The sequence below is a fragment of the Argopecten irradians genome, chromosome 13 (genome assembly GCF_041381155.1).
Source record: "Argopecten irradians isolate NY chromosome 13, Ai_NY, whole genome shotgun sequence".
Taxonomy (NCBI): domain Eukaryota; kingdom Metazoa; phylum Mollusca; class Bivalvia; order Pectinida; family Pectinidae; genus Argopecten; species Argopecten irradians.
Genome location: NC_091146.1, coordinates 30,651,469 through 30,678,246, shown reverse-complemented (window position 1 = coordinate 30,678,246; position 26,778 = coordinate 30,651,469). Strand labels below are relative to the sequence as shown.

Here is a 26,778-nt window from a genome sequence, read left to right as displayed (position 1 = left end):
ATATCTTCAATTACTTGATTTTATTAAACATCCTTATTTCAGCGTCTGAGTACAGATGAAGACTCAATTGCAACCAGTTCAAATGTAGATAGTGAACAAAAGGCCCATGAGGATGATGCTCCACCGTCCCAGACATCTGCGGACCGGCCACGCCCTGTTGACAACCTACAGGCTAGGTCATACTCAGACAGGCCTCGCCCCGGGGATGACCTTCAGACCTGGTCGTATGTGGACAGACCTCGATCTGCTCCAATGGTTATCCAGGAAACTTTGGAGGAACTTCAGGAGTCGGACATATTTGATCACCATAGCAACCCTGATCCACCAAAATCTCTAAATAAGGAAGAAATGTCACTGCCGTTTAACAAACCAAAGACAAAGGTAAGATAGAAGATGTGTTCCAATAGATAGGTTCAGATGATTAATGAATCACAGTCCACATTATGTACGAGTCTGTGACTTCATGAACAAGCTTATAAAATCTTGAGTGTAGGAAGTTATGAAGTTTACTGTAAATTGACTTATTTTCATGTACGATTAAATTTTGTGGTTGTTAAGAGGGAAAAAATGAAAATAAATTGTGACGAAATTTTTATTACACCTGTATGTAGGTAAAGGTAAGCTGCACACTAATACATATACCGTATCTATTCCAATAAATGCCCTAAGAGAATATGTGTGGGAGGGGTCCTTTATTAGAGACGGGGCTTCTAATGGAATAAATACGGTACAACATGTTACGTTCAAACCTTAAACAGATGTAATTTACAAGATGTTTGTTGTACCATTCTAGGTGCCGGAGCCTCGATCTCCCGACCCGACGGTTCCAGAGTGGGATTGGGGTGACGATGAGGAGCAGACAAACAAAGAACCTGTTACAGACAAGACAGACAATACAACATCTATAGAGACAGTATGAGTTTATCTTAAAATAATTGGCCATCATGATCATGCATTGCATTTACATTTAGAGACAGTATTGCTTTATCTTATTTTTGTGATGAAGTGTAAGCAATATCTGGTATAGTTTCTCTCAATTACGAAAGAAATTATGAAATCATACATGTATTATATTATTGTAATAGTGTAAAAATGAAATTTTTGCTGTTTCTGCTGAAGAAAATTGCTTTGTGAAACTCAGTTGAGAAAGAGGAAAATTGAACAATTGTGGCCATCATGATCATGCATTGCATTTACTTATAGAGACAGTATGGGTTTATCTTACTTATAGAGACAGTATGGGTTTATCTTACTTATAGAGACAGTATGGGTTTATCTTACTTATAGAGACAGTATGGGTTTATCTTAGAGACAGTATGGGTTTATCTTACTTATAGAGACAGTATGGGTTTATCTTACTTATAGAGACAGTATGGGTTTATCTTACTTATAGAGACAGTATGGGTTTATCTTACTTATAGAGACAGTATGGGTTTATCTTACTTATAGAGACAGTATGGGTTTATCTTACTTATAGAGACAGTATGGGTTTATCTTACTTATAGAGACAGGTATGGGTTTATCTTACTTATAGAGACAGTATGGGTTTATCTTACTTATAGAGACAGTATGGGTTTATCTTACTTATAGAGACAGTATGGGTTTATCTTACTTATAGAGAGACAGTATGGGTTTATCTTACTTATAGAGACAGTATGGGTTTATCTTACTTATAGAGACAGTATGGGTTTATCTTCTTACTTATAGAGACAGTATGGGTTTATCTTACTTATAGAGACAGTATGGGTTTATCTTACTTATAGAGACAGTATGGGTTTTTATCTTACTTATAGAGACAGTATGGGTTTATCTTACTTATAGAGACAGTATGGGTTTATCTTACTTATATAGAGACAGTATGGGTTTATCTTACTTATAGAGACAGTATGGGTTTATCTTACTTATAGAGACAGTATGGGTTTATCTTACTTATAGAGACAGTATGGGTTTATCTTACTTATAGAGACAGTATGGGTTTATCTTACTTATAGAGACAGTATGGGTTTATCTTACTTATAGAGACAGTATGGGTTTATCTTACTTATAGAGACAGTATGGGTTTATCTTACTTATAGAGACAGTATGGGTTTATCTTACTTATAGAGACAGTATGGGTTTATCTTACTTATAGAGACAGTATGGGTTTATCTTACTTATAGAGACAGTATGGGTTTATCTTACTTATAGAGACAGTATGGGTTTATCTTACTTATATTTTAGATAGAGACAGTATGGGTTTATCTTACTTATAGAGACAGTATGGGTTTATCTTACTTATAGAGACAGTATGGGTTTATCTTACTTATAGAGACAGTATGGGTTTATCTTACTTATAGAGACAGTATGGGTTTATCTTACTTATAGAGACAGTATGGGTTTATCTTACTTATAGAGACAGTATGGGTTTATCTTACTTATAGAGACAGTATGGGTTTATCTTAAAGTTAGTTTTGTGATAAAGAGTTAGCAAATTTGGTATAGTTTCTCTCATTATCAAAAAAAAAAAAAAAAAAAATAGTAAAACCTGCCTTAGTGACCACCTCTCTAAAAAGTCCACCTGCATAAAAAGACCACTTTTCTAGGGTCCCAAATGGTCCATTTCAACACAATTCAACCTGTGTATAAAAACCACCTGGCTACATCAAGATCATTTTTCTTCTGTTTCTTGTGTGATCTTTATAGACAGGTTTGACTGTGGTAGAAAAAAAATCTATCGTTCCCATTGAAGAAGGATTGACTTGTGATGTCTGGTTGAGTGAAATATTAAAAATCAAAATTATTAGTCATTTTGATCAAGTTCAGTATTGTATTTACTTTTCTGTTCTCTATAGATCGTGACAGATACGACTGAGAAAAATGAAAGTCTGCCTTCCTCTGGCTCAGCCACCCCGATCAATTCTTCTCAACCAATAGAAATACAGACTTCCAGGGTCAAAGGTTAGTATCTTACATGAAATTTGTAAGAGACATTTGTTTTCTATCGTATTCTTTTTAATAATGACTCATAAAATGAAATCCAAGTTCATTATTAGGTGAGTTACTGATACAATTAATATTGACCGCCTATTTAATACTTGTCAATTTCTTCTGAACTGTTCTTTTGAAATATTGAGTTATTCCCCCTGTTATATGAATTATCTCCCCTGTTGAGCTGTTTTTGCAGCTAATTTAAATGAGTTTTTGCCATAAGTGAGACAGTTTGATTGAGTTATTTCCCCTTTTTGAGCTGGTTTGAAAAAGTTTTTACACCATGTGACACTATTTGATTGAGTTATTTCCCCTTTTTGAGCAGGTTGGAATGAGCTTTTTCACTAAGTGACACCATTTTATTGAGTTATTCCCCCTTTTTGAGCTGGTTTGAATGAGCTTTTTCCACAAGTTCGAATGTTTGAATGAACATTTCCTCTTGTTCGCAAATGTATTTGAGTTATTGCCCCTTCTTAACAGATTTGAGTTATCCCCCTTTATAATATCTTATTAAATTGACCCCCCCTCCCCCTCCCGTGCTATCACAATGAACTATTCCAGCCTTAGTTGGGGAAGATACCACTTGCGTTGTCAGGGGTAAATTGTTTGAGTGTCACAACCTGTACACATGGCTATAGATAAATCCATGTTTCTTAAATCATTTTACCAAACATTTCATAATTTGCCTTCAAAAATGTCTAAGTGTGTGAATTTTAAACAATCTGCATGATTTATGAAATATTTCCGAGCATTATAGATATTGAATTTTCATAGATTTGTCTTTTGTTTCTGCATCAATAGGTAATTTTATAGTCAAACAGAAGCTTTTAGGGAAATCAGTCTTTGGTTATAGAGTGTGGACCCCATAGCCTTTCACTAACACGTATGTGAAAACCGTCAATAATGACATGGTAGGATTTCAGCATAGCCTCATCCTCGATACTCCAGGGGATCCGATCACTTACGATCTCTACACCCCTGGACTAGCTATCTCATAGTGACATTGGAAGCAGCTCAGCAAAAAACATTTGACCAATCACAGGCCAGCAAAGATTTTCTTTGAAGACTATAGAGAGAGCGACGCCCAACTTCAAAGCCACACAGTCAACCACAGTGTACCATTATATGGCTTTTTTGATGTACATAAAGAACTGTATTACCCTGTTGTGTTCTGTTGCCTCCAGTTTTATTCTGAGATAATCCAGGGGTGTAGAGATCGTAAGTGATAGGAACCCCTGGAGTATCGAGGATGGTGTAGCCTTAGTTAACTGTAACTACATCCTGTCTTCTTGTCTCAATGACATACCTACAAGTTTATTGAAAATGATAATGAAGCCAAATTTCTTTAAAATTCATTTATCAAACAGTATTAGTTGTATTATAATACTAGATGTAAAAGTTTGTGCCAATAGTCAGATGATCGTTAAGGTCCATGGACAAGATGACCCTTAAGGCCCATGGTTCTCTTGTTTCCACAATTGAAAGTTCTTTAGTTTACCTTGCCCAAAGAGTTCAAAACCCTGCTTCAGATTATTTGATATCTGTTTGATCAATCAAAATAAATCTAGACAATTAATTTTCATCTGATGACCATCAGGATTTGACATTGTACTGTAATTTTCTTTGTCAATGACTTCTTCTCAAGAACCATCAACTCTAGGGGCGTTGGCTTCCATGTTTTTTTTCAGTATTACCAGTAATAAAAACATTTTCAGTTGATATGGACACATATGTTCGGGTATATCATCTAAATTTGAGTAAACGTACGAGTTGTGGTATTGTGGAAACATTCTGAAACATATTTTTTCCGAGTTAGAACAGTAAATTATTATTTACATATTGTTGAAATGTGTTTAATTTCTCTTCAATGGAAAAGCTTACTCAAGGGAGGTAATTCTGCCAATTTTAGCATTTAAGCCAGGTAAGACCGCACCTTCCTCTGGTATCTGCCTGTCTGTGTAGTAAAACATTAGGTTCAGTAGGCACTGCATGTTATAGAGTACGGATATAGTAAATATGCTTCATTATTTTAGCTTACATAATTATACTAATTAATTTTCATTTATCCGATCATCTATTTATAAGTTGGGGGGGGGGGGGGGGGGGGTACCAGTAATCATTCCATAGGGCTATTGAAAGTGCTTTGATTCCATTATCAAAGATTTATTTTTGTAATTAATGTCTCTACATATATCAATAATAATAAATTTTGTTTTTACATTTTAAGGCCAATTTTTTCTATAAATATTCTTTGAACATTTATTTATTTTTTCTGATTCCTGACTCCCCTGCAAAACACTTTTTTTTTACTTTATTTGATGTCTGGCAACTTTTTTTTAAAATCTTATTATCAAATTAATTTTTTGCTTGATGACCACATGAGGGCTTTAGGTCGGTCAATCATTTAGCCCCTATCTATCCAAAGTGGGATACACTTCATTATCATACAAAAATGATCATTTAACTTCTTTACCTCTGTACATCTCTCCAAAATTATATAACTTGTGGATATTGTTATCTATAGACTGAACAACAATACACAGGCCAGGGCCAAGTTTTAAGAACATTACTTAAATTTGAGGATTCCTTCAACTTAGAATCCTCCATAGGAAAGCATTACAGAGGTTAAGGGAAACAATAAGTTAAGGAGCCTTCCTCAAAATATGTACAGTAATGCTTTTCTATAAGGAATTCTATGTTAAGGATTTCCAAAATGAGATCAATGTTCATGAAACTGGGCCCAGAAACTATAAAGTTATATTGTATAGTAAGGATTGTTTTTGCAATACTAAAATCACACAATTTGGAGCCTTCGTTAATATAATGTACCTAGTAAGTCACGCTTTCCTATGAAGAATTTTAAGTTAGGGATTATCTTAAATTAAAAGAATGTTTGTGAAATTAGGCCTAGAAACTAAAGTTATACTGTACAGTAGGGATTTTTTTCAGTCATATTACATTAAATTAAATGTATTTATCTCTGTTGTAGAAGTGTAAGAGCATGATTAGATAGTTGTTGTGGTCTAGATAATCTGTATTTTACACCATTTAATGAACTACAAATATAATATTTTATTTATATTTAATGAGTATTTCTCTCACTGCATGTTGTAAAGTGGCGCATATTTTTTTATTATTTTTAAATATTTTATTTTGTGTTTTTCATATTGATTTTAAGGCTTTTTAATATTTCTCCCTTTGGTCTAGCTATAAGGCTATTAATTTACATGTTTGAATAACTTAGTGTTTGAAAAATCAAAATTAAACGAATACTGATATATTGTGTCTTGTGAACATATGTATATTTAGATTTTTTTTAAGTTGCCTACAGTTAAATCTAAGAAAAAAATGTTATAAAATTGTACATGTATAATGATTTGAAATTTCAAAATGTATGGATTTGAATTTCTTAGTGTCATATTCAAGTGCTTAATCACAGTACGTATTACTGCACAGACTGGAGTTTTTAGGGGTCAGACCTATGTTGAATAGAAAACAAATTAATTTTGCTTCAATATTTCTAAATTACACTTTTATGATACATCAGGAGTATTTCATTAAACATCTTAACAAAAGATAACTTTGAAATTAAACATCTTAACCACAGATGATTTTGAAAATTAAACATCTTAACCACAGATAATTTTAAATCAAACATCTTCACCACAGATTTTGAAAATTACACATCTTAACCACAGATAATTTTGAAATCAAACATCTTAACCACAGATGTTTTTGAAAATTAAACATCTTAACCACAGATAATTTTGAAATCAAACATCTTAACCACAGATGATTTTGAAAATTAAACATTTGAACCACAGATGACGTTGATGCACATGTTTTATTTAAATATAATCACATGCTGTTACAGAACCAGTTCGCTCCCAAAGTTTTGAAGAAAAACGAAGTCGAAGTTTGGAGGATAAGCATCCTGAAGTAAAAGAACATACTGGTAAGTGTGTTTGAGTTATCTCCCTTGATGAATTAACTCCCTTGATTTTCTTTATTTCGTCAATTATTGTCATCCAATTAAATATTTACATATTGTATAGATATTGAATATCCCCTTTTTGTCATATTTATTTTTGTGGGTTTTTTTGTGTGATTATATGAGATTTACCATTGATTTATACTGTGATTTATATTATTCAGTTTTCTTTACAATACATTTTGAAGTTAGCAGAACTTTCATATCATTCAACATTGGGGACTGAAACAGGAATCAATGAAATAAAAATCATATAAAAGTTTGAAGATTTATTTATTGCAATTAAGCTGCAAAATCTTTTTTTAATTTTATTCACCAATTAATAGATTTATGAAATGGAACATAATTTATGGCCTTGTGGCATGCTAAGTATTGTAGTAATATTGTGTTGATATTAGATCTTTTCAAAATTCTACGATTTCAGAACTTATTCGACTCCTTTTATTCAGAAATGAATATTTTGTCTATTTTATATTTGTAATTTGACTGTCTACTGTATAGTTGCTAATATTTACAGGGGTTTTTAATTTCACTGAATTCACAGATTCATCCAAATTTTGTTTGATAACTCATGAATTTAATTAAAATCATGGTTCTACATATTATAGCCTGTCATCCTGTCATATAAATGACACTTCCAAAGGCCATAAAGATTACCCAGAACAAATTAAAAAATCTCGAAATTTTAAACCCACATTTAACAACTGTACAGTACTTTGCCTTCTGTTAAGTTCACCATGTTTGTTAAACTGACATTTTCTGGTTTTGCATTCTGTACATTTAAGCTGTTAGTTAAATAAACTTTTTAGTTAATTTGATTCTTTATTTTTAAATTAACCTCTTAGTTTTGCATATGTAAATAATTTGAATTTGTAATTTTTTGCTTGTGAATAATTTGATCTTGGAAGTTTTGCATATGTAAAGAATTTGACCTTTTAGTTTTGCATATGTAAAGAATTTGACCTTTCAGTTTTGCATAAGGAAAGAATTTGACCTTTCATTTTTGCATATGTAAATAATTTGACCTTTAATTTTGCATATGTTAAGAATTTGACCTTTCAATTTTGCATAAGTAAAGAATTTGACCTTGTAGTTTTGCATATGTAAAGAAATTGACCTTTTATTTTTGCATATGTAGAGAATTTGACCTTTCAGTTTTGCATAAATAAAAAAAATGACCTTTCAGTTTTGCATATGTAAATAATTTGACCTTTTAGTTTTGTGTTCTGTATATTGAAATTCACATAGGGCACCACAGCTATGATGAGATGGCTTGCATCATGTACCCCAGTGAGTCTGACTTGATACACTAGATCTTGTAATGCCTGCCTTCCAATGTCACACAGGGGTCTCTAAAATTTAAATACACTGGGGTGTACAATCTGCAGTAAAATCTAATAATTTGGTAACTCAAAAACTTATCTTTTTTTCTGATAAGTATAAAACTGTATTGAATTTTATTAATCATTTTTATTGCCCTGGATAAAAGTAAAATGGAGGATGTGACCTAGAATCTCTAGAGTTATATACAATCTGAAAATCGAACCCCGTTGTGGTACCTCAGCCACTTGATCAGCCTGACTAGAGACCTTCCCTTTTTAGATCGTACACCCCTGTGTATATATTTGGAGACCCCTGTGTGGCGATGAGATACACTACCTTTTGCTTTGTATGTCACTAACAATACAAATCTATACATCTAAACTCTGTTGTGTGCAGGATGGATATTCTGACTTGTTCAGGAAATAAAAAAACAGCATTTATAGCCTTAAAAGAACTCGCATAGAAACCACATGTTCTACTGTATATATAATAATTAAAGAATAACATTTATGTCATTAAATTACATATTAGGAAAGTAAATATTAAATTATAATTATTTTAAATAATATGAATATGAATTTAATTAACAATTTCACTATAAAAATGTTTTAACTTTGGATACACTACCAGATATAAATTTCACTTGTTTATAAATTATGTTAATATTTATGTACAATATATTTTATTATTTTCCCCATATGTTGATGTGTATGATCATTTTGATGGGCTATTGATATCCTTCTGTACTGTATTTATGACATTTTGAGTTTTTTTTCTGGGTCTTCTTCAATTATTTTTACCAGTAGATGCATGTTGTATGTTTATAGTACTTAACTTGTAGGTATTTATTTAGTATATAACTTGTGATTTGTATGAATCGAAAATGATACTCATACTTTTAAAGGAAAAACAAGAACATATTGTATGTAAGTTCCCTTTTAAAAGAAAAATAAGAACATATTGTATGTAAGGTAATTCCTTTTTAAAGGAAAAATAAGAACATATTGTTTGAATATTAATTCAAAATAAGAACATATTGTTTGAATATTAATTCCCTTTTAAAGGAAAAATAAGAATAGATAATAACCCAATAAGTTATAATACTATCACTCCACATAGTATCCCTGCCGTTTGCTTTAAAATGAGTGGTGCTGGTAAGAGTTGTGGCACTTTAATCAGATGCCTGATAGAGCCATTTTCGTTTTCTTTATGGCAAAATCCTTTGATCATATGTTAGATGGATCCATTATCTTTTAGAAAGAGTTATGACTATCTAACTATACATTAGAAAGAGACATACTCTTTTTGAAAGAGTCATACATTGGAAGGAGCCATTCTCTTCTTTATTTTGACAAGAGTTATGGCCCTTTGAAGAGTTAATGCCCTTTGAGCATATGTGCCAGCATTGGAAAGACCATGACTTGCATTGCTATGCTTAGACAGGATGCATGTAAATGTTATTATAATAGTATTTTTCCTTTGTATTTATTGCCACTAACCTGTTTTTCCTTGAATACAAAATATAAACGAATTGTATAAGGAAATTAGTTTACGAAGTACATTCTTTTCTGAATGATCTATTTGTAGATGTCATGGAAATAAATGCATGTTAGAACGTGAAAACTAATAGTTATATCCATTCAAACTGTTGAGACCCTTATGAAGTTTAGAGGATGCATATATCTATTTGTTTGATATTCTCTGTCACATATGGGAACTCCACATCCAAAATCTATATCTTTACAGCACATCATTAAATTACAAAATAAAATATGGTCTTTTTCTACCAATCAGTTTTACACACGGGTCAAATTCTGTTGAAATTGGCTTTTTCCAACACCAGGGAAGTGGTCGTTATATACAGAGATAGTCAATTGTGCCAATTTCTTGGTTTTATGTGGGGAAAACAAACTGCAAATATATATGTATATGTAAAATTCCTAAATGATAATTTAGTGACATTGTCTTATGACTACTACTTACCATCCACACGTAGATTCCATTCTGTAGCCTAGTAGTGTTAGTGTTAGACATTCCACTTCCATCCCAGTCTAACTAATTGGATATAAATCATATTTCATCAACTGGCAAACTTGGGTTAGTCAGTGTGTCCCTGTGTAAAGAAGTTGAGAACGTTGGCTTTATGTCCATAAACTCTTTACCTAAAGTTTAAACATGCAGAGAAGAATTAGAAACTTACTTTTTTCAATATAACAACACACACACAAAATGATGTACATGTAAGTAGTTGTAATTTCATATAATTCCCTTCAAATATTATTCACATGATGCATTTTGCATATCATAAATATCATTAGTATTTTTCATTTTACTTGTACCGATACTATTATAAATATATATTTTTTGTAATAATACATGAAAAATGAGAAAAAATGTTCAATCCTAAGTACATCAAAACAGTGAGAAAAATTTTCTATCTTTAGTAAGTAAAAACTGTGGGAAAAAATGTTCAATCCTTAGTAAATCAAAACTGTGAACAATTTTCAATCTTTAGTAAGTAAAAACTGTGGGAAAAAATGTTCAATCCTTAGTAAATCAAAACTGTGAACAATTTTCAATCTTTAGTAAGTAAAAACTGTGGGAAAAAATGTTCAATCCTTAGTAAATCAAAACTGTGAACAATTTTCAATCTTTAGTAAGTAAAAACTGTGAGAAAAAATGTTCAATCCTTAGTAAATCAAAACTGTGAACAATTTTCAATCATTAATAAGTAAAAACTGTGGGAAAAAATGTTCAATCCTTAGTAAATCAAAACTGTGAACAAATTTCAATCTTTAGTAAGTAAAAAACTGTGGGAAAAAATGTTCAATCCTTAGTAAATCAAAACTGTGAACAATTTTCAATCTTTAGTAAGTAAAAACTGTGAGAAAAAAATGTTCAATACTTAGTAAATAAAAACCCAGAAAAATATTCAGTTCTCAGTAAATGAAAACAGTGAGAAAATGTTCAATCCTAGTAAATGATAACACTGAGAAAAACGTGCAATCCTTAATAAATAAAAATAATGAGAAAAATGTTCAATTCTTAGAAATGAAAAACTGAGAAAAATGTTGAATAATTAGTAAATGAAAAGTAAATGAAAACAATGGGAAAAAAGCTCAGTTTTAGTATTTGAAAACATTGACAAACTGTTCAATCCTTAGTAAATGAAAACACAGAGAAAAACGTTCAATCAGTGTGCTTTGTTGTGCCTAATAGATATGGAGGTGTCATTTATCAACATTTGAAAATCCCTTGTTTTCAATGTAGACAAATCATGTGATTTGTTTGGTTCTGAAGTTAACCACCTTGATATCAATTGTTTGGATTTGAAAATTATCACTTTGCAAGCTTCCATGTGGTAGTGTTGAAGTACGATAATAGAACGCTAAAACCGTTTGTTTATTTGTTTTAAATTAATATTGATATTAGTCATTATGGAAGGAACGACTAATCAGTAGGTGAAAACAAATTATTTTAAAGACAAATACTTTTTAAGGCATTCTTCAATTTATTGTATTTAATTAGAAGTGAATCTCGCAAAATATGAAAAATACCAATATTTTTCATATTGATTATTTTCACAGAAGAAGAATATGTAGGACCTGAAAGTAAGCTGACCTAGTTATTAGTAATTTTTCATTATAAGCGATATGTTCAGTTTCGTTTTATGTTAAGTTTTGTTATTTATTTTGCTGTTATATTGTTAACTTGATTACCTTTTGTTTTTACTTGCCAACTTCTTGAACGTGGTCATGGAATTTCATGCTTTGAAAATTCAAATGAATTGAATTGATTTGAATTACAATGAACGTAGGAAATAGAAAGTTCATACTTAAATAAGAATTGCCTATGAACCATAAAAGAATATTCTCTCTTTTTTGTAAATTGAAAAGCTTTAGAATATTTGATGTAAATAGAAATGAAATATAATTTGGCAAGTATATGATATTAACCTATTTGGGTTTTTTTTTCACTTTTTGATATTTTTTTTTTAATTTTAAACAAACAAAACAATTTGACACACTTTGTTTTCACTGTCTGTTCGGTTGTAGATATTCACATTTAGAGAAAAAAATAGCATTTAGATTATTGATTGGAACACATGTTATATTTTTCTGTATATTGACACCAAAGACACCAGCACTGTGCAAACGCAACGCAAACTATGAATTATAACAGCAATGCGTAACTGTCAGTCGATGTGAAATCCATTCTGTAATTATTGTTTTTAACACTGCAATTTATGTAGATTATTGTTTTTAACACTGCAAAATTTATTTGTCACATAAAAATCTGATTTCTAATGCTGTTAATGAAAATTAAAACTATAATGAAAAATCTATGGAGGACTAGTATTTGGACAAATTTTGAAAAAAAATTATTTCAAGAAGAATGAAATTATTTCAAGAAGAATGAATTCTGTTTTCAATAATTTTCATTGGAAATAAATCTATTGTGATGTACACTGCCCTCCTTTGTTCTGTTACAAATGTTAAAATTTGCTGGCAATTTATCTCCTAGAAAACTAAAAAAAAATAGAAGATAAATAAGTTGATAAAAAATATATACTGATGCTTGTATTAAAAACGTTAACTTAAATTTACATATGAATATTTGTAACATAACTTTAGACGGACTGTGTATTTCGCTTAGGCTTTGCAAAAACACATTTTTAAAGTTATTTTTTTCAGATTAGTAAAAACTAACATGGACATAGAGGCTTTATAGACATCAGGCTTCTGCAATATTAATTAAGAAAAGTAGATTTTTTATAGAAAATTTATGATGCAGAGAGATATTTTAGATGACAAATGTGATGAAAAGTTAAAGTTTATAATCATACAAATAGTTCATCAGTAAAACCAGATATTGTCTGTAGATGTTCTGGTCTCTCGAAACAGAACACGATGTCTTAAGCATGCTCTATCGCCGACAGAACATAAACAATAGTTATTATTTTGGCATTAATTGATGTTTAATCTTATATAATTATGTATACATATCAATTGAAGAAAAAAATGTTTTGCTTTTGTGATCTGTGCATCCACGTGCCATATAGTGCTATGATTTTTGTTGGGGGATGCAAATGGTTATTTTTTATACTTTTATTCTGAAGTAAGATAAGACGTTCATACTTCTCAATGATGGTAATAATGTAAAATAAGTAACTTCTGATACTGAAAAAAATACTCTATCTGATTCTGTTCTAATAGATAACAATTACCATTTTTCGACAGTCCGACACATTCAAGTACAAACTTGTGTGACTTCTTCATATTCATATACTATAAACCAATTTTCTTTTGCGGCTACTATATTTCGCTATTTCGATTTCATAACAAATTCGCGAAGATGAACTTTCACGAATTTACTTGGATTGCGAAAGTCACGGAAGTAAATTGCATGCAAAAGAAAGTTGGATTACAGTTATATGTGTCCAAAACTTTAGTCTGTTTTTTAATGGAGTCTATTTCGAGAGATCGGGGCCTGTGTTGTTGTTGTTGTCTGTAGTCTGCATGTTCTTGTTGTTACAGCTTTGATAGAACGTCATTACCTGACCGTCCATCTCCCTTTGGCCAGTGACCACCATCGGCGATCCTGGTCAAGCATCTTTTGCCTTGGAACTGATAGTCTTAAAGGTAAACTTCCGGAGTCGTCTCCCCTTCATAATTATATCCCCTAATTCTAATTTCTAGATTTCTCCTGCACATCGTATATTCTCCTATTGCTTTATATATTTTAGTATAAAATAGAATCTGTATCACTTATCTCCCTTGTTTGTAATCTTACTAGTTTATTTATGACACTTGTGTCTTCAATCACTAGCGTCTTCCTTTTTCTTTTTTTTCAGAAGGGATCTGTCTGAGCGTTTTTATTTATGTGTTTATCAACATGCTCCGTCATGTGCAAATATAAATTACATCTTTCTTTATATACAAAAATTTAATAAAATCCCACTGTCCCCACCCCCCCCTTCATATGTATATAAAATTTAAACCCCCCCCACCAACAAACACACCCTTCTACAATATGTTTTAAACTGACAAGATGGATAACAGCTGATTCAAGTACTATACAACAGTGACTGTTACGAAAGTATGTACAATAGTGCGTTTTATGTTTTTCTCTGTCGAAATGATTTTCTTAAGTTAACACTTTAACAGGGGTAATAACGCTTGAGCGTAACGGGTTGTTGTGAATTAATTGTAAACTCGTGACCCAAATTTTGAAAAATCTTAAAAACGGACCTTTAGAAACTGTTTTTGAGATTGTATTACTTTGTCAAATTAGCAAGCACTTCAAGGTTTAAATAAACTAAATAATATATTGACCATATACTAATCTAATAAATAGATTTTCTTAGATTTTTCGATTGTGACGCGAACATGTTTTTGGACCTTATAAATTCACTCCTTGCGAATTATCCAGTAAAGTGTCGAGTTTTTATATGTTATTTTTGATAATATGGTATTTACTGAAACATTTAAGTGTTTCTGTTGCAATTACTCTAGTTGATGGGTTGGCCATTTATTCCGCGGAATGGTGACGTGATAATTTCTTTTCAGTCACAAAGCATAATTCAATTAACTTGTTATATTCAACCAATTTGGGCATTAGAGCGTAAAGAACGCAGAACGGTTAGGATTTAATTAGTCCAAATAAAAAATGCACAATGACTATATATAAAGGTAATTGTCGTAATGAAACGAGTTGTATGCTTCTATTTTCGTACGTATATTAAATTTTGGCATGACTGCTAAAATGTTCTTGCTCACGGAACTGTGTTAGTTGTCTACTATTGTTCCAATTGGATGTCTTGATGGCAGTGATAAAGCAAAGGATCTCTCGACCATTCAGAATATATTAACCGCGCTTGCAGTTTAACAAGCACAATTATATGTCTACTATTTATATCGTACACTTAGAACGATTCTTCGAGCTGGAAAGTCTTACTTTAATTTTTATAGACACGTACCACATGTGCGATTTCTACGCTTTGTTGTTGATAAAAAATACGACAACAAACTTGGGAGTGTTACGCCTCTACTCACCACTCGTTCCTCGCACATAATTTCTCTCAGACAAAATATATTGAAATGTGATTTTGCTATCATGACTACGCCGCTAACCATGCAACTCGTTTCTCAACTTTTTTCACCTCAGCACAAAATTTTGGGATGATAATTCTAGCTGGTTTGATTTCTGTTTTTAATTCCAATGTGGATGAAAGAGCATCAACCTGGACACTCATGAAATTGGAAAAGGATGAATTAATAACGTATAACATGCACGTGCCCTTTTGGTGTCATGAGCACCTAATTGGAGCGAGTGGATGTTCGGTTGTGTATGGTAAACATCGGATTGTATGGAGCAATTCCTCCTAAGATATAGTATTCTAATGGGGCGCGTTAAGCGCCCGATATTGAATAGTATACGGGTTAGAGGAATGTGCTCCATAGCTAAGCATGGATAACATATAAACGAAATCCAATCCTATATTTACACTCACTCCACTTTTTTATTTATTAGATTTAGTGCTATAAATATCGGTCCTTTGAACAGTAAACGATAATTATTCAATAAAAGTCGGTCAAAAAGTGGGAAGGAGCTTACTCAATTGAACAGCGAATGATGACGCTTCACGTAAGGTAGAATTTTTCATCGCCCTCGACGGACAAAAAAGTATTCAATAATTTTAGTGTAAAATAAACATGACAAACAAAGTAAAATTTCAGAGATAATTTTATTTAATCAGATCAGAACTTTAAATATATAATTCAATTTTGCTAAAAGTTAATATATAGCGTAATAACATAAAGAATTTGTACACGGCCACATGTGTGCGAACTCGGTGACCGTTATTGTGCAGCGAGACGAAGCGTGACGCACGCTTACACACTTTAGTTTGCCGAAGTTGTAAACGCACCGATTTTCAAGTAGCTTAATGTGTTTGAGATGTCGTCTGACTTGAAGACGATATTTACAGTCCTTGGGAGACATGTGATTATCATCTATCTACGCTTTGATCCATATCGCCATCGATAGATGAAACAAATTCACTTGTGTTACGCAATGGAATACAATGTATTTTGTGGTGACGCCGGAACTGTCAACACGGTGGATTATTAGCGATGCATGTTTTATAATACACATGATTAAATACTCAAAGAACAAAGACAAGAGGATATATTTATAACTGACCTCTATCAGAGCGTCTCACACCCTGTCCAACCCAAAGGCTCGATCGTAGGACGAACATAGGCACAGAGGAATGTTTACATTTGACACCCATCATTTATTAACAAAAATGAAAGCACGTCGCCCCGGGTCGGGATATTTTTCCATTTCTTTATACAATTGTTAATTAAAAATTGTTTTGAATCATATATAAATATAAAAACATGTATATATTGTTTACATTTTTCCAAAATTCTATGAAAAACAACAATACTATACACGTAATGTTGCTGATCACTCAAAAATGTAAACAAAAGCCATGTGTTTCTTTTTTAAAAAAGTAGTCCCTTTTACGTTGCACAGAACATTTGCTTACGCAAGTTTTCAAATGTTAACAACCAGTTATGGTAAACAAAATTCGGCTATGTTATTAGCGTATAGTGACCAAGCCTATGCAAGTGTAAATGGTATAAGAATATCTCAGCAAATATAGGGGAGGCCAATCCTAGAAATAGTGAAATTTCACAATAACACATTTTATAAATATACGGCAATATTCCGTGAAAATATTTCAATTTTTTTTTTTTTTTTTTTTTTCCCCTGGGGGGGGGCGACAGTGTTTATATTTTCATACTCATTATTTACCTCAGTTAGATTACCCTAAACGGTCAATTAATCAACGTAGCCACTATTTTATGATTCTACTACGGAGGTCGCATTGTGAACACATGAACATAAATGGAGCATCTAGGACAAATTGTAACCAAAATCAACATCCTAATTACGAGTCATACTGGCGTCTAATATAATGTTAGCCTTGTGGAATATACTGATCCTTAATTACGTGGAAACTTGTTTCTTGCAGACATAATAACACAAGTGGCGAGATAAGGAGATACTTTATTCAGGTAAAAAATCGCTTCGACTGTGTTCTTATAAAATCGTATCAGCAAGCATCTTATATTAAAGTGTGATAATTATATACAATTAGAATACGAATTCGCAAAATCGTTGTTTGCAGGGCTCAATGTTAGAAAACAGCTAACACCCATTATAATGTCCAATGGACTGTATAAATACCCACTGTAACCAGGTTTCCATTTCCTCAGGCATCTGAAAGAAATAATGAAATGGTACAATTCAAACTACAAAAATTTCGATGTCTTATAAACCTATGTACAATTAGTCATGATATATGGCAATATCGTATCATAGGAATAATCACTAATCATTTGTCTTATTATATTGAAATGAAAATAACATGTTCTTGACATCAGCATTTGGTTTGATGACAGCTCAGTATGAATCTAGAAAAGCTACCTGATTCTAATATATTGGCATAATTTTCAAAATCAATTTACCATCACCAGAATCAAATACTTTAGGCCATTCGCAAATGGGGGGGCTATATCATGTAAGAAATATAACCAGTTCATAACTTCATTATAAAGACTTGAAGAATCAGATATTTATTCCTTTATGCATAAAATGGCAGGTAATAATTGTTTAAAAAATATTAACAGAACATAAGGCGAATGAAATTTCTGATACTAGACCTTTCAAAGTGGAAAAGTACTGTTCCTATCATACCTATATAATTGTGTATATTGAACGGTGAATACATTGAATTCTCGTCTAAAAGTCTCCAATGAAAAAATTACTCTGTTCTTTAAATAGAATAATAATTATATTCCGTGTACAACGTAATTGTTGTAAAACAACATTACGGCCAGGCTTGGCAGTATATATTAAATAAGTTGAAAATTCTACGACTTTTCGACCTAATGTACAGCCGATATTACAAAAGTTATAGGAGATTGTACGCTTTAAAAAAAACTTTTTAAATTGTGTCACCAACAACGACGTTATTAAATTAAAAGATACAACAAAAAATTCAGCAATATCGTTCTACTGTATGGCAATTTGTACTTGATCACTGAATGTAATCTATAGTGCGATACAACCAACTTATTTCCGCACATGCGCACAAACGATATCCATTGTTATGATTTTAGGGAAATTCATACTGAGATTTAAAAATATCAATTTGATAATGCCCAAAGGCGCCTGACAATTAAAGCTACCCTGGTCCGCACATGCGCACAAACGTAGTTCCAGATATTTTACACGGTTTTTTGAAGAACGGATGTTAGGCTCAAGCACGATGAAGTAGGCATAATCGCTATATGTGAAACGGTGACATAACGCTCAAATACCATAACAGGGATTTTCAGTGACATAAGCCTAACGGAAACATAGACCTTTTCACGGTTATTTCGCACTGCGCACAAACGCTTCCGGAAGGCAACTTATACTTCCGCATTTCTTGACAACTTATAAACAATATGGCGAGCCGCGAACATTTGAACAAACTGAGCGTCGCCGTATTGAGGTCGTTAGCTGCAGAATATGGAGTTGACGTACTAAAGAAGAAAAAAGCTGATCTGATCAACGACCTGATATCATGTAAAGCTCCTGTTTCTGTATTAACGCCAGTAGTCAACAGATCAACTGATGAGATATCGATACAGACACCAGTGTCCCGTGAGGAAAGTTTACCCCCATTCAACCAGGTCACATATGTCAAAGATGCGCAATACCCTGTGGTTACTTTTAGTGACATATATGACTTTATGGTGGCCCGTAGGAGGGACAGTGGCGAATGTGTGAGCAATTTTAAGGGTCTGGATAGAGCTGTGAAGCACTTCAGCGCAGGAGATGTGAATGTTATAGGCACAGCAAAGGTACAGTACTGTAACTGTTAACGTAGGCATAATTATTTTTCGTATTCCCATTTCATAGTCTGCCAAAGGCGATATATTGTTCTTTTTTTTATGGTATGAGCTTCCTGGTTATGTGTTAAAAGTTAACTCTGACTATAGTTTCATGAATATACATTTGTATATGCATGGCTTGCTCTCTAGTATGTTAAAAGTTTTAAACTCTATACAGTATGGTATTCTATATGCAAATCCACTAATGCCCTTGTTTGGTCCGTGTATACTAAATAGTCTTTATTCTTTCTTATAGGTGACCGATAAAGTCATATACATCAAAGGAACCTGTCAAGCATCTATGAAGAAGCATGTCTATGATGTATATGTGTGTCTGTCCAGCACAGGAGCTAGCTCTGCTTCCATAGATTATGGATACTGTCAGTGTCCTGTTGGGTAAGCATTGATCTAAGGACAAAAATGGGAATTCCAAAATTATTGGTTTTAAAAGCTGACATGAGGTTATGTTAATATTTGTAAATATTGGTTTGCTTTATGATGAAATTCAAATTAAATAATGCATTCTGTTGAAAAGCAAAAGGAACTTGAAATATTTGCTATAAAGTTTATCAAAGAGGACATGTAAACTGCAGAAATGTTGATTTAGTTTCTACTAGGAATATGCTATTTGTTTTATTTTAATTTAGTTAAGTTATTAAAAAGTGTTTGATATGATTCCAGTTTAGCACAGACATGCAGTCATATGGGGAGTATGCTGTTTGCCTTAAGCAATGCAACAAGTGCAACAACTGATACATGCAGTTCAACTTCCAGGCTGTGCGAATGGAATATCCCTCGCCATTCTGTTAAACCAAAGCCAATGAGTGAACTGAAAACAGGTATGACTAATTAAAAAAAAAACAATCTATTAAAAACTCAAGTTCGATCATTTTGAAATATTAAATATTGTACTACGATAGTCTTTTATTTCACATGCTTATAATAATTGCATGTGTAAAATTATCGATCTCGTTTTACTTTCCCATTTTAAAAATTAAAAGTCGTTTCGGAAAGGTAGTGGGCCTTTAATGGATCATAGAATCCTATAAGAAATCCACCCTATACATGTATACTGGTACAGTGGTAATTGTACACAGTTTAACACAGGATATACCAGAAGATATTGTATGGATTCTTAAAACATAGCCTTTAATGACCTTTTTTAACTTCACAGGAAAACCAACATTGATGCCTGCAAGCATGGATCCTGTGCAAACAGATGACAGCAGTGCGCTGCCTTGCATGTCAGCATTTGACCCGAGACATACATCAACCCGTGGCAATGATGTTGAAAGAACACTAAAGCACTTGACAGATTTAAAAGCTGTATTTCCAAATACTGGTATATATCAACAAAACAACAGTAACAATAACAGTAACTTATGATAATAAATATTATGCATTGAAGTATCTTATTGTATTACATCAATTAAGGCCAATTAAAACTAATAATTGCACTTCTTCATTTCTCGAGATGTCAAAATCTGATAATTCAGTGTTATATTGTTAGTTTCTAGATAAGTGAGAAAGTACTGATTAAGAATCTTAATTAGTATTTTTGTGCTGACAATACACACTGGGAAATGTTTTTGCATGGAAAGCGAAAGATTAATCTTAAATGGCCTCAATATTTTACAATTGCATGACTAGACAAAATCAAAATTAAAAAAAATAATACAGGTAGAAAACCTTAATTTATACAATAAATTAGCAATATTTTGGGTAATATCTTATGTGCATATTGCCAAGAAATATCTATACACAAAATTACTAGTCTTCGAAGTTATATCATAACCTTTAAAATGAATGGCTTAGCATTCCTATATTTCATCTGTGAAACAGCCAGGGAATTTTGTTTACCAAAGCTAACAACAAGAGTGACTCAAATAAAAATAAAAATTTTGTTTTAGGGTTAGCACATTTGTGGAATATACCAGACACTGCCCCAGATGCTTCTATTGAAATGGAGGTCAGTTCCACAATAGACCCCATGTTTCTGGAGATGGAAAAAATGCTGTTTACAAATGCCTGTAAAGAAAATTGTAAGTCAAAAACTTTACATCACAAAACCTTATCAGAACCACTCAATTAAATAAATAACAACTTGAAGCCCATAATATTTTGATTTACAAATATAACTTTAAAATATACACCAATTCATATCAATTAGTGCACTGATCAAGTAACAATACTATAATAACAGTTTGTTGTTGACAGGTATATGTACGGTACATGTACAATTGACATAATTGACATGAAATTTTTACTGAATTACAGTACCCTCGTTGAGCATAAGTGCAGAACTGGTCAGTTTCATAGAGCATCATACAAGAGACCAGAGGGTATCACAGATGTGGAAAGACTTGCATATTGGCCGCCTGACCAGTTCCATATTTGGAGATGTCTTGAGTGCAGGTGACAACCCAAAGTCTTTAGTAAAAAGGATCTTAAATGGATCAAATCTTGACAGGTAGATATTATCACAAGGGATTATGTATTGTGCGTGCAAGTTTACAATAAGAATTACCTTCATTCCTTAAATTCTGGTAAATTTATAGATCATTCATTTTCAAGTGCTTGTGTACTAAAATCTATGGTTAATGCACAGGAGCCTCAGTAGCCATTTATAGTATGGTCTGACTTCAACAAACAAGTAGCACTGATTTAACTCCTCCCTCACTTTGCATTGCTCAGTGTTATTATTCTCTTGAAACACTGGTCTCCCACCACACATCAAAAACTGGCATGTCCTTAAATGAAACTGAGTATTAATATTTAATAGGGCATGAAACAAAAACAAATAAAATAACTAAATGGGGGCAAAGGGAGATAATTTAACTTCATGAAATTGGATAGGTGTATAAACCTGAATCAATTACACTTTATTCTTCAGCTATGATGCACTACCACCTGCTGTACAGTGGGGCATTGACTGTGAAAGTAAGGCTAGAGAACAGTACACACACCTACAGAAAATGGTCAACCCCAACATCACTTTCGAGGTGGAAAATACTGGCTTGACATTGTGTGAAACTCATTCATTTCTGGGTGCATCCAGTGATGGCAGAGTAATTGAAGGTGACAGAAGTGGGGTGTTGGAAGTGAAATGTCCATACTCGGTCAAGGGGATTAAGGTTAACCAAATGGAGGTACAGGATATTGTTGCCTTGAACATTAATGACTTCTGCCTTGAGTGTGTAGAGGAAGAGGTACAGTTAAGGCGAAAACACAAGTATTATTCCCAGGTACAGGGGGAAATGGCAATCATGTCTTTGCCATTTTGTGACTTTGTTGTGTGGACAGGTGCACAAAAGAACAACATCTTTGTTGAGAGAATTAATTTTGATATTGATTATGTCAATGCAATGATGCCCAAACTTGTGGAATTTTATATTAAGCATATTTCCCCAGTGTTTTACCAGTAATTATTTGTAATATTCAGAAAGCAATGTGTTCAATACTAAGTAGAGAATAATTATAATAAAGATGGCTATTGATGACATATTTTTTTATGGCATTCAAAATGTTGCCTGAGTGAAGGCACTCCTTCCTAGTGAGAAAGTGGTCCTAATGTTTTTCACACAAAGAAGACTGAGCTTTTTTATAAAAATTTGGAACTAATTCTTATTTACAAAAGTTGTCACAGTTTCCTTGATAATACATGGTATATTTCAACCTTCTTTTGTACCACCGGTGAGAGGAGCTTTAACTTTTCTCAAATGATACTGCAATGATCCTTAGAGAATATTGTAAGGTTTTGAGTTGATCCAAGATTAAAAAAAATCATTTTGATCTTCACCAGTTTCATTTTTACAATTCAAGTTAGGAAGAACACCTCAGACGGTAGTGGAATTCTCATAACATTAATTAACAGCTGCATAGAAATGATTATTCCTAACTGTAATTTGATCAGAAAGTACATACATATGTACACATATATAATTGATGCTTTCAAATTAAAGTACCTGGTAATTGAATATCAAATTTTTAAAAACTTAATAAACCTGTCTTTAATTGTATTCAATAGTTACAATATGTTTGTTTTGTATTCCCTTTTTCTTTAAAGTGAACTATTACATGTACATGTATGTATGAAGTCAAAAGGGATTTAATTTATGTAAAGGGACAATAAATGAGCTCAATATGTTCTGTAATATGTATTGAAAATGAAATCTTTTTTGAATGAAAAAGAAATGAATATTACAGAAATAAATTAGTTTTAAAGTTTGTACTTTTTCTCATTATGTCCATTGTTTGTATGACCATTTTCTAAAACTCTTGGGTCATAGTAGCAACTAGTGGTTAAGGTGTCAATGCCTTTATCTTGATTTTGTAACCCATGTGGACCAGTTGGAAGGTGCTGACAGTTGGTTTTAAATGACCAATAATATAAATTGAATATAAAACAATAGTTACATATACAAAACCAAAAGTATTCTTTAACCTGTTTACAAAACTTGAAAAGTCTGTATCAATGTAGCAGTAACAGGGATCACCACAGGTGAAAATTTTATGATGGATGAAAGTGTGTAATGATTTTTTTTTTCAATAAAAGAATTTATACACAAGCTTTTTGCAAAAAGTTATTTAAAATTACACAATTGATGATATTTAAGTATTTTTCTTTTGCAACAAAACTACTTAATAAAGGTTCATTTATTTCTTGTATCATAGTTATTAGGACAAAAAATCCAACAATTGCTAATTATGATTGGTCCAGCAAAGCTTTACTATAAGTGATCACATTGAAGTCATGATTGGCATAGATACTGTACTTAATTTACTAAAGGGACGTCAAAATTTGTCAACCAACAGATGACTTTAAAAATGTGTGTTGATAATGGTTGCAAAGTAAGTGGCATGACTCCATCAAGAATATGGAAATTTTTTACTCTCCCAATGCTCCTTTCAACATGAATCCTCAATGATGCTATTTCTTGTGTCTCAAAAACTTCATCTGTGGAGAACTGTCCACTAGCACCTTTAAAAGGCGGTATATTCAATTTACATTTCTTTTTTTCTAATACATCTCTTATTGTAAAACCTTTGTCTGCCATGATGCTGTCATTTTCATTAAGTAAATCAATTAATCCTGATTCAATAGTTATTTGACGATCAGATGTTTTTCCTGGCCAACCATCAGAAATAAATGAAATAATACCAGATGGTGTAATACCTACTAAAAACTTGATAGTGGTATGATGCTTGTAATTTGAAAATGTCATACTTTGATTAAGAAGACTTGATGAACGCTGTATAAAAATTTCAGTACAATCGATTATTACTCGGACAGAGGGATATTTCAATCTAAAAGAAGTTGGCATAATCCTATCAATGATATCTCGTGAAGGAAAAGGATTCAAAAAATCTAGTTCTTTCCGCAGAAAGACAATCCAAGTAGAAAAGTACTTTGAAAAAGTTCCTTCTGATATGAGAAATCTATCCGACAAATCAGCAACTAAAAGACCTAACCGCAACCTCATCAGTACAGCAAACAGTTGGTCTACAAGCTCCAAGGATCCAGTAGATGGTCTTTGTCGGTCTGCCAAACTTGAGGACTTCTGCCCTACCCAGTACCTCATCTTCTCTGCCTTTGGTTTAAGGAAACTACAAGAGAATCATTATTAATGTTATTCAAATAACCATGCTGACCAAGTTCACTGAATCAAAGATAACATGAGGAACATATTAGTACACAAGAATGAACCTTGGTTATTTTTCATAATAATTTTACTGAAACTACAAATGCATTGATAGATACTGACCTAAGAAATGTACATCTCAAAAGTAAGGTTCAGTATTAGTTTATAATATATCCACCCTAGCATTCTGGGGTGTAGTTTATATGCACATACAGTATAACACAATTATGGTAATAATATATATTACATATAAAGACAACATACTTGAACAGCCACAAGAAGACAGTAAATGTAGGTAGCCCAGTATAAAAACGTGTCTTCTCATCATTATCTTGTATCTTGTGAACCCCCCATTTGGACTCCTGGACTTGTTCTTTGGTCTTTTGCAGCTCTTTCTTCAGTTTCCTGTTTTCCTCAAACAGTGGATCAGGATCACACTGAACTCCTAAAAATGAAGGAATGAAGATTGCAATAGCGTTCACTTAAAAATAGACAATTGAACTTTTATTGATATAGTGCTAAAATCAGAGTTCATACATTTCTTGTTTAGAATAGAGACACTACAAAGTTTGTCTGCAGTTCTTTAAACAAAATAAATGTATAGCTATGTTTAATATATGCCTAGTGGGTTAGATTATAAGTTAACAAACAAATTTAAAAGTGAGATAAGTACAAACCTTTATCAACAAAAGTCTTTGGTTCAGTTGGCTGTACCGTTTGATGTGTCTTACAGTAGTGGTGGGAAAACATGCTGAAGTTATAATTGCTTTCCTCCTCACGCCTTTTCTTAAACTCTGTCTCATTAATTTCCTACAATAAAAATACTTTCTTTTAAAATAGAACAAATTGCTCATAATAAAAACATACAAATTAATCCCAGCTTTCATGTTTAGATTTAAAAAAAACCATAATTCAGATATGTAGAACAGGAAAAAATATACACGATTCCAGCTGTTGAATGCTCCGACCATGAATCGAACCCGGGTCTTTGGTGTGAAGAACCAAGGCTCTACCGACTGAGCCAATGAAGCATGTTACCAGCTGAGAAACCATATTAAAACTGTACAAACCACACCGACCCGCTCCTTTTACAGATAAGATATTTGCACATAACAGATGTACATATCATGTACATAATTTGAATATGATATGTTAACATATATATATATAATATACAGTACTGTAGTCTATGGAACTTCAGAAATCCTTAATAAAGCATTTAACACACTTTGACTCCTTCAGTTAAGTCACAGAAGCTTGACGTTTTGTGAATAATATATGGTATACATATATAAAAAATACCCTATATTCTAGATATATGGATATTTTTTATATATTTATACCATATATGATTCACAGAACGTCAAGCTCCTGCGGTTAAGTTGACCATGCATACGCATACGTGCACAATTTGTTAAATCTGTTTTATGTTAAACAGAACTCATGTCTAAATAACAAATATTACCTGCAGCAGGCTTCTCTTTGCCTGTCTATCTGTTCTCGTCTGATCTGCCACGGACGGGGTCTTTTCTTTATACGAGAATATCGTCGGCCGGTAGTTTTCGTCTGATGGCTCGTCACTGTGCCACCCGTCGTGAAAATGTTCAGAACATATCCGACTTTCCTCATTTGGCAACCAATTTGCTCTATTTACTGCAGTTACCCATGCCTTTCTTTTCCTCGAGTCCTTCGGAAAACGGAAAAAACTTACACCTCTTTCTTTGGCCTCCTGGTTTTGGCGATTAGAGCATCGGTAAACTACACAGTGATTCACCATCTTTTTGTAACTAATGTAAACAACATTGGAATGCCTTCCGGAAGCGTTTGTGCGCAGGCGCGAAAAGCAGGACCGCGGTTAATGTGAAAAGGTCTATTCTGTCATATGGAAAAATAGGTCATA

At 32.5% G+C, this 26,778-nt stretch overlaps 3 protein-coding genes across 4 annotated transcripts in view; 2 read left to right on the top strand and 1 right to left on the bottom strand.

The window, feature by feature from the left end:
- The window catches only part of LOC138306437 (inositol hexakisphosphate and diphosphoinositol-pentakisphosphate kinase 2-like), a 96,184-nt gene extending 82,152 nt beyond the window's left edge, over positions 1-14,032 (top strand). Inside the window, 7 exon segments of the mRNA XM_069246898.1 lie at positions 43-381; positions 794-913; positions 2,832-2,937; positions 4,844-4,888; positions 6,842-6,922; positions 11,869-11,892; positions 13,819-14,032. Of these exon segments, the coding sequence (XP_069102999.1) occupies positions 43-381; positions 794-913; positions 2,832-2,937; positions 4,844-4,888; positions 6,842-6,922; positions 11,869-11,892; positions 13,819-13,967 (864 nt within the window). The 3' untranslated portion in view covers positions 13,968-14,032.
- A 4,720-nt stretch (positions 14,033-18,752) lies between these two features.
- LOC138305908 (uncharacterized) lies at positions 18,753-22,661 on the top strand. 2 transcript variants are annotated; one of them, XM_069246184.1, is made up of 7 exons: positions 18,753-19,206; positions 19,493-19,632; positions 19,918-20,075; positions 20,411-20,578; positions 21,147-21,278; positions 21,514-21,706; positions 22,130-22,661. In XM_069246184.1, exons 1-7 carry the CDS (start codon positions 18,808-18,810, stop codon positions 22,659-22,661), a joined length of 1,722 nt encoding a protein of 573 aa, XP_069102285.1. In that variant the 5' UTR covers positions 18,753-18,807. The 2 variants fall into 2 exon arrangements, with proteins under 2 accessions (XP_069102285.1, XP_069102284.1); XM_069246183.1 differs by having other exon boundaries at positions 20,411-20,611.
- Positions 20,549-26,747, bottom strand: LOC138305909 (uncharacterized). Its single transcript, XM_069246185.1, has 4 exons — positions 26,344-26,747; positions 25,556-25,688; positions 25,143-25,323; positions 20,549-24,843 (listed from the first exon to the last, which is right to left on the bottom strand). The coding sequence occupies exons 1-4, from the start codon at positions 26,653-26,655 to the stop codon at positions 24,012-24,014; spliced, it is 1,458 nt and encodes a 485-aa protein (XP_069102286.1). The 5' UTR covers positions 26,656-26,747; the 3' UTR covers positions 20,549-24,011.
- Positions 26,748-26,778: the final 31 nt, after the last annotated feature.

Excerpts from the sequence above, each read along its gene's own strand:
- LOC138305908 (XM_069246183.1), top strand. The coding sequence starts at position 18,808 with ATGGCGAGCCGCGAACATTTGAACAAACTGAGCGTCGCCGTATTGAGG. Across the intron at positions 19,207-19,492 it reads ATGTTATAGGCACAGCAAAG|GTGACCGATAAAGTCATATA; the intron begins GTACAGTACTGT and ends TCTTTCTTATAG. Across the intron at positions 21,707-22,129 it reads AATGGATCAAATCTTGACAG|CTATGATGCACTACCACCTG; the intron begins GTAGATATTATC and ends TTTATTCTTCAG.
- LOC138305909 (XM_069246185.1), bottom strand. The coding sequence starts at position 26,655 with ATGGTGAATCACTGTGTAGTTTACCGATGCTCTAATCGCCAAAACCAG. Across the intron at positions 25,689-26,343 it reads CAAAGAGAAGCCTGCTGCAG|GAAATTAATGAGACAGAGTT; the intron begins GTAATATTTGTT and ends TTTTTATTGTAG. Across the intron at positions 24,844-25,142 it reads GTCTTCTTGTGGCTGTTCAA|TTTCCTTAAACCAAAGGCAG; the intron begins GTATGTTGTCTT and ends ATTCTCTTGTAG.